The sequence below is a fragment of the Bufo bufo genome, chromosome 2, assembly GCF_905171765.1.
Source record: "Bufo bufo chromosome 2, aBufBuf1.1, whole genome shotgun sequence".
NCBI classification, from domain to species: domain Eukaryota; kingdom Metazoa; phylum Chordata; class Amphibia; order Anura; family Bufonidae; genus Bufo; species Bufo bufo.
This window is the reverse complement of record NC_053390.1, coordinates 70,049,336-70,065,227: the sequence shown is the minus strand read 5'-3', so window position 1 is coordinate 70,065,227 and position 15,892 is coordinate 70,049,336. Positions and strand designations below refer to the sequence as shown.

At 45.0% G+C, this 15,892-nt stretch overlaps 1 protein-coding gene across 1 annotated transcript in view; it reads left to right on the top strand.

The window, feature by feature from the left end:
- Nucleotides 1-14,964, top strand: part of NOL6 (nucleolar protein 6) — a 79,975-nt gene extending 65,011 nt beyond the window's left edge. Inside the window, exons 24-26 of the mRNA XM_040421164.1 lie at nt 7,932-8,132; nt 9,118-9,219; nt 14,453-14,964. Coding sequence (XP_040277098.1) covers nt 7,932-8,132; nt 9,118-9,219; nt 14,453-14,602 — 453 coding nt within the window. The 3' untranslated portion in view covers nt 14,603-14,964. The remainder of the gene's footprint in view (nt 1-7,931; nt 8,133-9,117; nt 9,220-14,452) is intronic.
- Nucleotides 14,965-15,892: the final 928 nt, after the last annotated feature.

Below are 15,892 nucleotides of genomic sequence, written 5' to 3'. Positions count from 1 at the left end.
TGAGTAGCATACCACGGTGGAACAGATGTGTTCTAGCCACTGAGCAGAAATCTGTACTTCTGAGATCCAGTTACTTTCCCGCAGGGACTCCTGTGTTTGCCTGTGATAATTTAGGATTAGTCTTAAGTGCAGTGTACACAATAGATAGATTTGTGATATTCATGATACACAGCCGTGTAGAAGCCGTCCTTCTGCATTTGCAAAAAAAAAAAAAAATGTGGTAAAGGGGACCAGTTATTTTCCTGTTTTTTTTCTGTATTGTCCTGCAAAATGGACGTTTAAAGGGGATTGCCTAATGTCCAGCAAAAGTGGTCCCTTCAAAGAGTTGGCCATGGATGGGGTTTACAAGTTTGCAGTGAATGGGAGATATATACCCCAGGTTTAGTAGGGTACAACCCAACTGAGGACCATATAAAATTTAGCAAAAAAATAAAAAAAATTCCAGCAATTTGAAAAACCCCTACTCTCTTCTCATCACAGCAACAGCTCCTACTTGCCTCCATAGCATGAAGCCCTTGGTCTTTCATCCCCCTCCCAGTAGCCAGGGCTCTCTCCAGGCCGCTTACCCCTCTCTGTGGTCACAGCAAAGCCTCCACCATGTAGCCACCTGTTGCATGCGTGGGCAAGGTACCCGCTGCTGGAAAGAAGCTACATACAAACAGCCTATTATCTGCACTGGTCTGCTTAGACACCCATACATTTTAGGCTAGGCTTGTAGTTGTATGGGGGAGTCGGGAGAAATTGAATGTGTATGGAAACTTTTAGCCAGTACATTCCAACCTTAGGATACTTTCACACTTGTGTTGCTGTTTTCCGGTATTGAGATCCGGCAGAGGACACAAAACAGCTGCAAGCGGTAAAAAAAACGGATCCGTCACTGAAAACAATGTAAGTCAATGGTGATGGATCCGTTTTTTTAGGAGCCTAAAAAAACTGATCCGTCACCCAATGACACTCAGTATATTTAGTGACAGATCCGTTTTTTTCTGTTTTTGATTTCACACAACTGCATCCTAAAGGAACGGATGCATCCTGATGTGCAAAATCCAAACGGATCCGTTTAATTCCGGTATGGAGATTTTCTGCCTTACTGATCATGTCTTTGTCTCAGAAGTTGCTGCACACGATGAGAATAGTGTAAAGTAGACCATACCCCTTGAGACACCTGTCAGATGAAATTAGCAGGTTTGACCGACATACACTACATCTGTTTGACCAGCTTAACTTCTTAACTTCTCCCATATAGAACCAGTAATGTAAAGAAAAAGAGGCCCCACCCAGTCTAGAGAACCTGTAATTATATTCTCAGACCAGTGAAAGACAAAAAGAGACAAAAACAGAGAGCCATCCAGAGAGTAGGCGCAGCGCTGGAGAAGTGATGTGATGAAAAGTGTATCTTTCTGCTGTAGGAAAGAGGATTCTTTCAGCAGACTTGACCATGCTTAACTGCTTACAGCACAAGGTAGTGGTTGGGGAGAGCAGTACAAACATACCATTTGAGGAGCTTTTCGTATCTGGAGTAGTGTGAATATGTAGTTTTATTCCGCTAGATTTGACTCTTAAGTGGCCAGGAGGTGGAGCTTCACTGTGAAGTGCTCTCTGCAGCTCAATGAAGGGGTTAACTTCGCAGTGAAGCACCACCTCCTGGACACTTGCAAGTGCAGAATCTAGCAGAATAAAACTTCATATTCATACTACTTATGAGAAAACCTCAAAAAATCTAACGCGGCACAGAGTGCACCAAGCCATAATTAACCCTATGTGGGATCCAATGGCAAACGGAAATAGGGACTCCTAAAACGTAACTTTTAATAAGGTTAAGAAAAGTGTAATATTGCCCTAATAAGAGGGTAATAGATTTTGTCAGCAAAGAAGCACAAATTGCTCAATAACGACTATCCTTAAACCACAAACTATTCATAGAGCACAGGCCATGGACATGTATGATTACAAGGGATAAGAGAGGGTACCTTCTTGACCAATGTTATTGTCCTGTTTCCAGTGAAAAGGATTCACCTTATCGCTAGCATGGAGCATATTCCGCTACCGTCCCCTTGTCAGTTGTAGTATTGCCGGGCATCTGGTTCGTGGTTGTGATTGAAGATTGGTTGTGGTTAATGAAGATGATCACTAGTGTTGAGCGAACTTCTGTTTTAAGTTCGGCGTCTAAAGTTCGGCTTCCAGGTAGCGGAGGATCCCGATATGGATTCCGAATTCCGTTGTGGTCCATGGTAGCGGAATCAATAATGGCCTTTTCTATTTGGGCTGTCGATGCTATGCTACCCAGCGTTGTATACCGCCGGGTGTTGGCGGTTGGTTTTTGTATTTAGAAAAATCCATTTTGAATATATCTTAACTGAAGCAGAACTAATTAAAGGGCGTTGGTCTAGGTTAGTAGGACCTCGATACAAAAGCCAAGGAGATGAAGAGAGAACACCATGTCCAAATCCTCCTCAGGCTTCGGCCCAGGCCGTATTAAATTCCTCTAGATTGCATCACAAGCATAGCATTGATTTACTCTCTCCACGCTTGTTGTTATGTGATTAGACTTGTGGTTTGTGTATTGCTGTATCTCTACTTGTGTTAGCAGGCTGCTCATACATGCAACTATAGCGCTTGGCTGCAATTAGAAAAAAGTCTTCTGAAAGGGAATATGTATTCTGAAAATGACCTATTGTTCACATTCATTTTTTATGGTAAATATGTATTTTTTTATAACTTTCGGTGATTTTTGAAAAATATTCCATGTTACTTACTCTAATTAAAAAAACATCTCTCTTAAAAAAAAAAAAAAAAAAAAAATCCTAAAATTAAAATCCTGCGGTTTTCACACTGGCTAATAACATCTCACAGTTCTGATAGATGCGGACATCAGAAGTCCAAGTCCGTCACTAGGGTAGTCTAATAAAACATATTATCACAGAGCACCTTCACCAGGGTACCACGTAACCTTTACTGAAAATGATTAAAATTAACCCAATGATGTGCCATAAAAAGCTATTTTTTCATTTAGGCTGGGTAGGCTAAGGAGGGAAGAAAATACCTCACCATCGCCCTATAAACTGATGGCCCTGCCGACCAAAACGGAATGGCCGTCAATTATGATCACCAACGTGCAAGAGGAGCACATGTCCTATGTCCCAGGAATGCAAACCGTTCTCTGGGGTCAGTTCATCAGGGAACCACATTTAACATAAATGACCTCAAAAGTCAACCAATACTAAAAAAATAGAGGGAAAACCTATGAGCATATCCATTTAGATTAAATTAAACAATGCCCATATGGTATTATAACAATCTCATGGCCAACGAGAGCATAAATCCAAAAGTTAGGACCCAATGTGAATGTGGACATACAACAAAGCATAAATAAAATTGCGATAGCAATGTAATTATAATAATGGTAATCAGAACGGCATGTCATAGTAATTTCACCTAGGAGCAGAAGGGGAGGATATAATTATACTTCCCTTATGTAGCTACAACCCATGTGCAGTGTCAAGTCAGGACAAGATAAGGTCCAGGACTGGTTCTGGATCAACTTGAAGACTTGATTTATTCTTTACAGATCTACCATGACCTGGATAAATGAGAACCGTCACAGACAGATTATAAACATGGACTAAAGATGCCACTGATGAGTATAAAGATGACCTAAACTAGTTACACCCATCCTAAGTCCACACACCAGCAGCCTTATAATCCATGGTGCACAGACAAAGGATGATACCAACAGCACACTTCCTTCATTTCCGCCCCAAGGTTATTTAAGAGGACCTCTCCCCTCTCCTGTCTGTTTTTAGTAGCTATCGGCATTCCCCATGTAAGAACGCTTGTAGAGCATCCAGGGGTGACTACAAGTCCCAGCATGCATACGTGCTCTGCTCTTCCCAGAACTGTTATAGAAATAAATGGAGCATGCTGGGAATTGTAGTTTCACAACAGCTGGAGTGCTGCCGGTTGCCCACCCTTATGACTGTACGTTATGCCATTCTCTTATTATTCCTGCTCGAAGTTATGAATGAATTTCTAGCAGTCTGCAATGAAGGTCCAGTGGGTGTTACCAGTTGGGGGGGGGGGGGGGGTCCCTGCACACTATCCAATCTGTCAGACTGTGTGGGGACCCCCCTCCAGTTGGTAACATCCATCTGGACCTTCATTGCAGACTGCAGGCAATTAATTCATAACCTCTAGCAGGAATAATAAGAGAATGGCACAACATACAGTCACAGATGCTCCAGGGTTATTACTACAGACGAGGGACCTCCGGGTGGGGTTAGACATTATACACCATTCCTTTCTTCAGGGCATGCTATGATTATCTTTTTTTTTTTTTTTTTTTCAATTTGATAATTGGCTGCAATCAGCATTGAGTCCCCAGCCTTTAGGGAACTACAAGTCACAGCAAGTGTTGATTGTTACTCTGTAGCAGGTGATAAGTCACTGACCTACAAGTTTTCGGTGCTCCCAGTGCCGGCCATGTTTTTAGCTTTTTGGACGATGTCTCAGATGTGTCAGTGACATTCCATGACTGTTGACGTGAGATCTGTAAGAGTGATACCTTGTTCCACTGAGATGGTTTCTGTTTGCTCTCATTTCTTAATAAATCCCTTATCCATTTTAACCCCTTCCTTCTGGCTTACCTTTGACTTACTGACTGACAAGGGAATAATGTGAAAATTCAGACCGTGCTGTAGCATGTAAAGCTAGGCTGTTCCCCCTGTCGGATCTGTCCCTGCCGAATGCTGCCAGAATGCCCGCCGACCTCAAGAACTTTAATGGGGTCCGGCTGCAACCCGGCAAATGTGCAGGGAGTCATCCGGACAGAAACCGCTGCCGATTCTAAGCCTGGACCTCATATGTGAAAGAAGCCTTGTACCATGTTTCTCCAGCTAGGTTCTAAAAACTCTGGGGATGTCTGTCAGATGGTGGAGGTACATCTGCAAGCACCAAGCAGCTGTATAGGGCGCTCCTGCCTTTGTGGCCAGTCTGATGTATCCGTAGCGCTTACGCGGCAGCTGCTTCTTTTTTGCATAAAGTTATTAGCGCTTGCTCACGCGGTGGGAAAATGGCGGCAGATCCGCGTCTTGTGTAAATCTGCATTATTATTTATGCAGCTGCAGATTTTCCATATTCTCATCGCCCAGAAGCCACAGGTAAATCCAACAGCAGATCTGTGCGTGCAAAATGCAGAAACGCAGCAGAAATCCGAGGGTCAGCCCCAGATTTCTGCTGTTCGGCCGTGTTAAGAAGCCTCTGCCCAACGCCCTTCCCCATTTCACCCCTTTAGAGCAGGCTTTATTATTGTGAATTGGTTTTTCACCCCAACCCCCACCCCCCAAAGTGTTCTGTGCCGTGGCCTGGTGTGTAGTGTTGAGCGAACTTGTGTTTTAAGTTCGGCGTCTAAAGTTCGGGTTTGCGTTATCGAAGTATCCCGTTATGGTCCGTGGTAGCGGAATCCATAACGGGATACTTCAATAACCCGAACTTTAGACGCCGAACTTAAAACACAAGTTCGCTCAACACTACTGATGTGTTAAACCACAATGTTGTAAAAACTGTGACAAATCAGCCACGTGTGAACACAGACTTTAAACTGGTTGACGCGATGCAGCAGAAAAGCACAAGTTTCTTTATGCCCTATTCCTAGTCACAGTATTTCTCAGCCCAAAAATGCTGCTGTTATACGTGAACAATTCCGTATTCACGTCGGTAGCAACTTTTTGCATGAGGGGCAAAACATAAGAGTGCGAATACAACCATTTAAGGGGTTTTCCGAGATTTTGGAACTCGGGATATGTCATTAGTATCTGATCGGTGTGGTTCCGACACCCAGGACCCCCTTGGATCAGCTGTTTGAGAAGGCAGCGGCGCTCGCAGTAGCTCCGCATCCTTCTCCATCTTTTTGGGGGAAATGTCAAATCACATTCATTGGTCACATGGTCTAGGCACAACTCGGCTCCATTAAAGTGAATGGGGTTGAGCTGCGATACCAAGCACAGCGGCTATACAATCTGTAGCGCTGCTGCCTTCTCAAACAGCTGATTGGCGGGGGTCCTGGGTGTCGGTCCCCCACTGATCAGATACTGATGACCTATCCAGAGGATAGAAACAAGGGAGGTAGGACAGCACGCCTAGTTTAGTGAGCGATGGGTGCACGTCTGCAGGGGAGTGGTAAGCTTCCCCACATAGATCAGATGATCGCCAAAAAGTAGAAAAAAATGGATGGAGACAGCACGTCCTCATGTGAAGATTTATTCCAGTCATCAGTAAAAATCTCTCAGAAAAAAACTCTTTTAAAATAAAATTAATGGACCCCTCGCGCTGGGTTATACAGATCTGTTTAAAGTTCCTTGAATGGCAGAGGTTGACATTGTAATATGGCGGTTACAGATTAGTGCCCCCTTAGTTCTCCTCCATCACTGTGTTGGTATTGCTACCTGCAGGCCACAGACAGAAGCTTTGCTCTGGCTGGGCGCTGTGCCCCCCTTTAGACCCACCATGTTTATAGTGCCAGCCTCACACCTGCCTCGGATTACACAACCGCGGATCCTACCGCACAGAATACAGTGTCATGGTGTCACGCCTGAGCTTGCACAATGCTGATTATACAACATCAGGTGAATGTGAGTGTCCTGATCACAGGGGTGAAATCTAGCCCTGAGCCAGGCTCCTGAATACACAGCCATTATGTGTACGAGTGTGGGCAGCTATGACAGGGTATGGGAATGGCAGTGTATATGGTATATGATCTGCCAGCAGTTGTATACAGACCTCAGAGTTATGGTACTGGTGCGTAGAGACCTGTGTTATAATGTGCTTGAAAGCATTCAATGCACCAACAACCACGTGACTGGGAAAAAGCAGATTGATATTCAGTGGTCAAAGAGGAGTCCAGTGGGCGGTCTTATCTGTGATTGACAGCTTCCTCTGTATGCCAGCTTATACAAGGAAGGCACAAATAGGACCACCCAGTGGACTCCTAAGCCCAAAATACTAAAATTACCAGTGAATCTTTTCCCGTAAAACGATATATGATCAGCCACTCCTCCTCATGAGCAATGGGACAGGTTCCCTTTAAATTGTGATAAGACTTAGGGTGGGTTCACATCACGTTTTTCCCCATCGGATACGTCCTTGGAAAAAAAAGAAGAAAAAGAAAGATACAAAAGCGTAGCAAACCACATCTGGTATAGAAAACAAATACATTAACAGATCCTTTTTTACAGTGGAATGAAACACTTGCCACTGTATGGCATCTGTCTGAGGCATCCGTTAACGTATCCGTTTAAAAAAAAAAACATTGAACAGATGGCATAAACGTGACGTGATACCCATCCTCGCACAATCTGAAGAACTTTTGTGGTTGCCACGGCTTATAGCTGCATTAATGCATTTCCTTAAAGGGGTCTGGGCTACAGATCTTAATTACCTTGCCTTATCAGTATGTGATCAGTGGGGTACTGACCTTCCCCCGTCACCCCACCTGTCCGCTCAGTTGTGTACAAAGCGGAAGCATAAGGCTCAGTACACTTTGTTGTTTCCGGTGTCGGCGTTCTGCAGCTCAGCCCCATTCACTTAAAAGAAAGCCGAGCTGCAGTACCCTGGCATGGTCACGACACCATATACGAAGTGTCCAAAACGGCTCATGGGCAGGGGTACCAGGCGTCTGTCCCCCACAGATCTGATACAGATTGGTCGTCAGTATCTGTAGCCCATCGAAGCCCTTTAAAACTTTAGTGGCTCCAAAAGAAAATAACCTGTAGAATTTAAAATAAATTACAGTTCAGTCATTGATATTTGTGTTGTAAGACTCCCTGTAGAGGAACGGACATGTCCTTTAAATGTGGACGTGTCATAGAGTAAATTGAGCGTTGTTTTTACCTCCTCCCATAATTTTGTAATAAATGTCATTTTTGTCTTTTGTACAGATGATTTTCCGTCCTCCCCTGGATCTTTATGACGTTCTCATCCGACTGAACCCCAAGCACATCCCCCGGCACAGGGAAGCTGTGGATCAGCCCATCAAGTCCTTTTTCCGGGGGCTTCTGAAGGAGAACGCTTCGGGCAGAGTGTCCCGCTTCCCCGTTGTGGACTATGATCCTGTCCAGTTATATCTGAGCGAACTCAGGGTGAGGAGGCCCTTCCTGCCCAGAGATCCCCCAACTGCATGAGAATGATCCACCCGGGGATATGTATGAGTTAACCCTTTCATTGCCACTCGCGTGTGCATCCTGACGTGTTCAATAAGGGCGAAAGGTTTTGATGTCTTATTAACCCTTCCTCTGGCAAGGCAGTTTTCAAAACCTGAATTATAAAAAAATAAAAAATAAATCATATTCCCCAATACCCATATATTTTATGGGACAGTGTGAAGATTTATGGGAAAGATAGGTCCGGCTAATATAGCGACTATTACAGTTCCTGGCTCCTGAGTGACCAGATCTGGCGTAGAAGTCATGTAGAAGCTGGTAGTCCTATTGGTTGTCACCCAGCTTTTCTGGGACATAAATAAAAAAAATTCTAAATGCAATTTATAGTAATATTTAAGCCCCTTTTCACACGAGCGAGTTTTCGGCACGGGTGCAACGCGTGACGTGAACGCACCCTCACTGAATCCTGACCTATTCATTTCAATGGGTCTGTGTACATGATTTATTTATTTTTTTCACGCATCAGTTCTGCCTTGCGTGAAAAACGCAGCATGCTCTATATTCAGCGTTTTTCACGCAGCCCTGGCCCCATAGACGTGAATGGGGCTTCAGTGAAAAACGCATTGCATCCGCAAGCAAGTGCGGATGCAATGCGTTTTTAACTGATAGTTGCTAGGAGGTGATGTTTGTAAACCTTTTAGTTTTTTATCACGCGCATGAAAAACGCATCAAAACGCATTGCAGCCGCGCGGAAAAAACTGATCGCAATCGCAGACAAAACTGACTGAACTTGCTTGCAAAATGGTGTGATTTTCACTGAATGCACCCTGAACGCACCCGGACCTAATCCGTCACACTCGTGTGAAAGAGGTCTTATGGGTCTCGTGCTGAGAATTGTGGTCCACCTCTCGTAAGTCCTCGCTGTTATGACCGATTTTTCATAGCTGTGTTTTCCGGTTTTTAGGAGTCTTACGGGGAATTTGCCTTGTTCTTCTATGACACTCATGGAGGAGAAGTAATCGGCGTTATCTGGAATCCATCCAGCTTCACACCGCAGCCCTTTAAGGTAAGTACTAGCCGTGGTCCGTCATGTACTAAACATGTGGTTCATATTACAGTACAGAGGTGGTATTAGGCCCGTCATGTGGTATGTAAAGGATATCTATCATTTTGACAAACTCCTGACCGTTCTGGTTACATGTCAGAAGTTTACAATTGTGGACAAGAAGATTACAGATGAGGGCCGCGTCCCTCCGTTTCTGTTTGGCTCTCTTCGGAGAGCAGAGCGAGCGGTGTGTGGATTCACAGGAAGGTGTTGGACTTTCTTGACTGCTCAGTCAGGGAGCCGAACAGAAATTGAGGGGCACGGCACCCATCTGTGTGTCTCTGCACTCTCAGTTGGTGTGGGTCTCCATACCTGGACCCCAACTAATCAAAATATCAGTCAATGGCAAGTGGGTAGGGAGCCTTTGAGGCCTCATTGGCGTGTGCTGATGCTGTTAAGATTTAAACGTGGAGCAGCATAAAACTGGTGACAGAGTCCCTTTAAACCAGTGCTTCTCAAATAGTGGGGTGCGCCCTCCAGGGGGGGCGCCAGGCTTCGTAAAGGGGGGCTCGTTCAGGGCCGGCCTTTGGGGTGTGCGAATTTCTTCTGTATAATGCCGGTAGGCGCGTCCCTCAGTAATGTCACGTGCCTGCGCCGCCTGCTTTATGAATGAAGCAGGCGGCGCAGACAAGTGACGTCACTGAGGGACGCGCAGGCCGCCCGGCCAGCCTGCCGGCAATATACAGAAGAAATTCGGATATACGGTACTATTAGGAGTGAGGGGGGCATGTTTAATAACTTTAAACGGCGGCGGCGGGCACACGGAATCTGTGGATGGCACAGTTAATGGGTGGGGGTCTGTGGATGGCACTGTTATGGGCTGGGGGGGGGCACTGTGGATGGCACTGTTATGGGGTGGGGGGGTCTGTGGATGGCACATATATAACAGTGACAGCCACAGATCCCCCTGTAACAGTGACAGCCACAGATCCCCCCCCATAAGTGTCCGTCATCCACAGATCCCCCCCCATAAGTGTCCGTCATCCACAGATCCCCCCCATAAGTGTGCGTCATCCACAGATCCCCCCCATAAGTGTTCGTCATCCACAGATCCCCCATAAGTGTCCGTCATCCACAGATCCCCCCCATAAGTGTCCGTCATCCACAGATCCCCCCCATAAGTGTCCGTCATCCACAGATCCCCCCATAAGTGTCCGTCATCCACAGATCCCCCCCCATAAGTGTCCGTCATCCACAGATCCCCCCCATAAGTGTGCGTCATCCACAGATCCCCCCCATAAGTGTTCGTCATCCACAGATCCCCCCATAAGTGTCCGTCATCCACAGATCCCCCCATAAGTGTTTGTCATCCACAGATCCCCCCCATAAGTGTCCGTCATCCACAGATCCCCCCCCATAAGTGTCCGTCATCCACAGATCCCCCATAAGTGTCCGTCATCCACAGATCCCCCCCCATAAGTGTTTGTCATCCACAGATCCCCCCATAAGTGTGTGTCCGATCCACATTTCTTTCTTTTTTTATTCTCTTATACGTTAATACGGATACAGTGTTATGCAGAGGTGTACTTATAACAATTTTATAGACAACTGATACTAATGTTTTCTTCTTCCTAGGGGGGGCATGACAGAAAATAATTGAGAAGCACTGCTTTAAACTGACTGTAAAGCAGTCTGCCATCTGTATAAGGGTCCATTCACACATCCGTGTTTTGCGGTCTGCAAGTTGCGTATCCACAAAACACAGATACTGGCCATGTGCGGACCGCACATGGCCGGCCCTATGATAGAAATATATATTCTTGTCTGCAATTGTGGTCAAGAATAGGACATGCTCTATCTTTATTTCTAGTCCGCAGAACGTAACTACGGATGCGGACAGCACACGGTGTGCTGTCCGCATCTTTTGCGGCCCCATTTAAATGAATTGGTCCGCATCCGTTCTTCAATATTGCGGAACGGATGCGGACCCAGAACAACGGACATGTGAATGGACCCATAGGCTACATATACGACGACCGTATGTGTTTTGCGATCCACAAATTGTGGATCTGCAAAACACGGATACCGGGCGCGTGCGTTTCAAATGCACCCTAATACAGCTGCTGAGCAGGAAGGTTTCGAAATGGCTTGTACCCATTCAAGGGGATAAGTGACTGCTGTGAAGTTATTTTATTTTGTTAATTGGCCCAGACATTAAGGGTATGACCACGCGTGGCGAGTCTGCTTTGGAAAATCCACCGTGGATCTGGCTGAAATCCACCTCAAAAACTGCCCGAAGTAGGCAGCCTTTGCGGAGCCGTTGCCACAGAACTCGCAACGTGTCTTCCACCGCTCTCGACATTTGCATTGCAAAGGCTACAAGCCACGGGTAAAACTTCCAGCATAAACGGACATGCTGGGGATTAAAATCCTGCAGTGCAAATCAATTTACACTTTGAGATTTCTGCAGTCTCATCCACTTTGCTGCTGAATCATCCGCATGCAATTCCGCAGCGGAGTATCCACCACGTTTACGCCATGTGTGGATGTCCCCTAAAGCCCAGAAATCTTTCCTGCTGCCATTATCAATTACACTGGAAGGCGCCCCTCTCTCTGGTGATCTGGAGCAGTTTCCTACCAGGACACATAAGGAGCAGACTTCCAGGACTACCGCATTGATAACAGCCAGAGGGTGAACGCTTCTGTACAATGGCCTCTGTTCTCGTCCTGTGGCTGGTATATTAGTCGAGTGCTCCGTCCTCTGAGCGTTAGGTAATGTCAGGCAGGGTGGAGCAGTCTCTGCGTATGGCTCATTAGCTGCTCTGTGAATGCCCTCGGGGGCTGAGCATGACTATTAATGATAACCTGTCTGTCGTGATCATATGTGTCTTATGTCATTAATTATACGGGGTGAATGGGACAGTGCGCACATACACAATAATAGATGGATGGATGGCTCGCGTATGTGCAATAACCCACCAAGTTCTCACTTCCAAAGTTCCAGATTATAGGAAAAGTTACTTACTACACATACACTTCATGTACAATAGATGAGGAAGTAATTGAGGTGTTGGAAATAAAGTGTAATAATCAGTGTGGGAAGACTACATCTGCAGTCTGTCTCTATACAGGGAGTGCAGAATTATTAGGCAAGTTGTATTTTTGAGGATTAATTTTATTATTGAACAACAACCATGTTCTCAATGAACCCAAAAAACTCATTAATATCAAAGCTGAATATTTTTGGAAGTAGTTTTTAGTTTGTTTTTAGTTTTAGCTATTTTAGGGGGATATTTGTGTGTGCAGGTGACTATTACTGTGCATAATTATTAGGCAACTTAACAAAAAACAAATATATACCCATTTCAATTATTTATTTTTACCAGTGAAACCAATATAACATCTCAACATTCACAAATATACATTTCTGACATTCAAAAACAAAACAAAAACAAATCAGTGACCAATATAGCCACCTTTCTTTGCAAGAACACTCAAAAGCCTGCCATCCATGGATTCTGTCAGTGTTTTGATCTGTTCACCATCAACATTGCGTGCAGCAGCAACCACAGCCTCCCAGACACTGTTCAGAGAGGTGTACTGTTTTCCCTCCTTGTAAATCTCACATTTGATGATGGACCACAGGTTCTCAATGGGGTTCAGATCAGGTGAACAAGGAGGCCATGTCATTAGATTTTCTTCTTTTATACCCTTTCTTGCCAGCCACGCTGTGGAGTACTTGGACGCGTGTGATGGAGCATTGTCCTGCATGAAAATCATGTTTTTCTTGAAGGATGCAGACTTCTTCCTGTACCACTGCTTGAAGAAGGTGTCTTCCAGAAACTGGCAGTAGGACTGGGAGTTGAGCTTGACTCCATCCTCAACCCGAAAAGGCCCCACAAGCTCATCTTTGATGATACCAGCCCAAACCAGTACTCCACCTCCACCTTGCTGGCGTCTGAGTCGGACTGGAGCTCTCTGCCCTTTACCAATCCAGCCACGGGCCCATCCATCTGGCCCATCAAGACTCACTCTCTTTTCATCAGTCCATAAAACCTTATAAAAATCAGTCTTGAGATATTTCTTGGCCCAGTCTTGACGTTTCAGCTTGTGTGTCTTGTTCAGTGGTGGTCGTCTTTCAGCCTTTCTTACCTTGGCCATGTCTCTGAGTATTGCACACCTTGTGCTTTTGGGCACTCCAGTGATGTTGCAGCTCTGAAATATGGCCAAACTGGTGGCAAGTGGCATCTTGGCAGCTGCACGCTTGACTTTTCTCAGTTCATGGGCAGTTATTTTGCGCCTTGGTTTTTCCACACGCTTCTTGCGACCCTGTTGACTATTTTGAATGAAACGCTTGATTGTTCGATGATCACGCTTCAGAAGCTTTGCAATTTTAAGAGTGCTGCATCCCTCTGCAAGATATCTCACTATTTTTGACTTTTCTGAGCCTGTCAAGTCCTTCTTTTGACCCATTTTGCCAAAGGAAAGGAAGTTGCCTAATAATTATGCACACCTGATATAGGGTGTTGATGTCATTAGACCACACCCCTTCTCATTACAGAGATGCACATCACCTAATATGCTTAATTGGTAGTAGGCTTTCGAGCCTATACAGCTTGGAGTAAGACAACATGCATAAAGAGGATGATGTGGTCAAAATACTCATTTGCCTAATAATTCTGCCCGCAGTGTATACCGTGTGCTTGAACCTATTTCCCCGCTGTTATCAGCCATTTTAGGCTGGGCTAACTAGTGTCTTTCAATGACGGGGAGTTTAGAAACTTTTGCCCACATCATCACTACTTCTAGTGTATCCTATCCTCACTTTTATAATATGGCTGCACTGTTAGGATGGCTTCACACACAACAGATTTAGTTGCAGAAAATTTCAGGGACTGAAAATCATTAACGTTCAACTGAATGGGGTTCTTTTGGCGTGAAGCACATGGATTTCTGCAAGCACGTGGACCCATTTCTGAAGCGCCTCAATTTCTGCAAGCACACGGACCCATTCGTGAAGCACATCGATTTCTGTGAACCCACGGAACCATTCATTTCTATGGGTCCTCAAAAATGACGGGCACGGATGACATCCATGTGCTGTCTGCATCTAGAACTTGTCGGGATATGGTTGTGTACATGTAGCCTTGTAGTCAGTGTCCCCCCAGCCTGAGGGAGCAATAGATTGTATTCAGTGCATAGAATACAGCTTGTCTTTATTTCTCTTATAACATCTGCCATTTTTTTCCCCCAGATGACCAAAGTGAATGGAAGAATACTAGACGCAAAGAGTAACAGCTTGCTACTGGTCCCTAACGTGGATGCCATATTGGAGGATTTTAAGATTTTAGGGGAGGGGTTGGTCAAGAGCATCGAATGCCAATCTGAGAGGTGGAATATGTAGATGGAGGACACCAAGTACTGGGAGACACTGGACATCCAGCATGTGGGACTCCAAGGACAGAGCAGACATCAATGTGAATTATCCATAAATATAATATTTTTATGTAATATTAAGAACTCCGGGGCTCATGGATCAGGGTCATTTCAGATATATTTAGAGACTGTATTTTCAAAGGTGTTATGATTTTTCGATTTTGTTATTTTATTTTTTACACCCAGACTCACACCAATTGATGCATTTCAAAATGAAATACAGTACATTCTGTTATTTTCATTCATTATTCATCTTGAGTAAATAATATTTCAAGATCTACATTTTTGTATAATAAATGTAAAGTTCCTCCATTGTGTCTCAGATGTTTCACATGAGATGTGACTGATTTATCCAGGAAAGAACTGCATAGCTTCCTCCACTTCATCATATCGCCACTAGAGGCGCTATTGTATCATATAGAGTTTTTCCCCTTGGCACAGAAGTGTAAAGCTTTCATTACCTGCCACATTTACCTTCTCCAAGGGTATGGCTATAGGGGGACGGGTAGAGGATGATTTCTGGGTGCCAGGGAGAGCACTAACAAGCGGTGTTCTTCCATAGCCAGGATATTTAGATACAGGGCAGTGAAATGAATCCTTGCCCCTGGTGAAGGAAAGCCTATCTTCCCTCCAGGTATGTTCACACGGCATATTTTCAATGAATATTGTGCATGTATTCAGCGTCTCATTGCAATAAATGGGAATCCACGCCGTGGTTCATACATTGCAGATTTTTTCTTCTCTGCAAGATTGAAATCCGCTTTGCATCAGCTTGTCACAGAATGCGTGGATCGGTAGGCGCGCTTGGGTTAATACGCTTGTGGATCCGCTGCATGAAAGACTGCAAATATGCTTATTTTTCTGGCGAGTTCTGTAAGAATCCAGATGAGTGTGGAAAACTGGATTGAAGAGGCGCTGGTAAAATTGCCAAAAATTCTGCAACCGCCTGACTTGAGGTTACAACATACAGTATAAAGTGCAGTCAGTGCAAGATGATCACCCCCACCCTCCATCTTTGATGAATTTGCTAGTCGAGCTGGAACGGGTACAGATGGGGACTCCAATTATCCCTTAGGCTGGATCCTCATCAGCCCTAAACTTTCCAGCAAGTTGCAGTGAAAGCAGATTACACAGGAGACGCCTTTGAGATTTAGGGTTCGCATTTGATATGGGATTGGCGCCAGACATTGGCATCATGGGTGCAGCAGCCAGGGATGTGTCTGTGCCAGCTCCTGTAATAATGATGGTACGCTTCTAC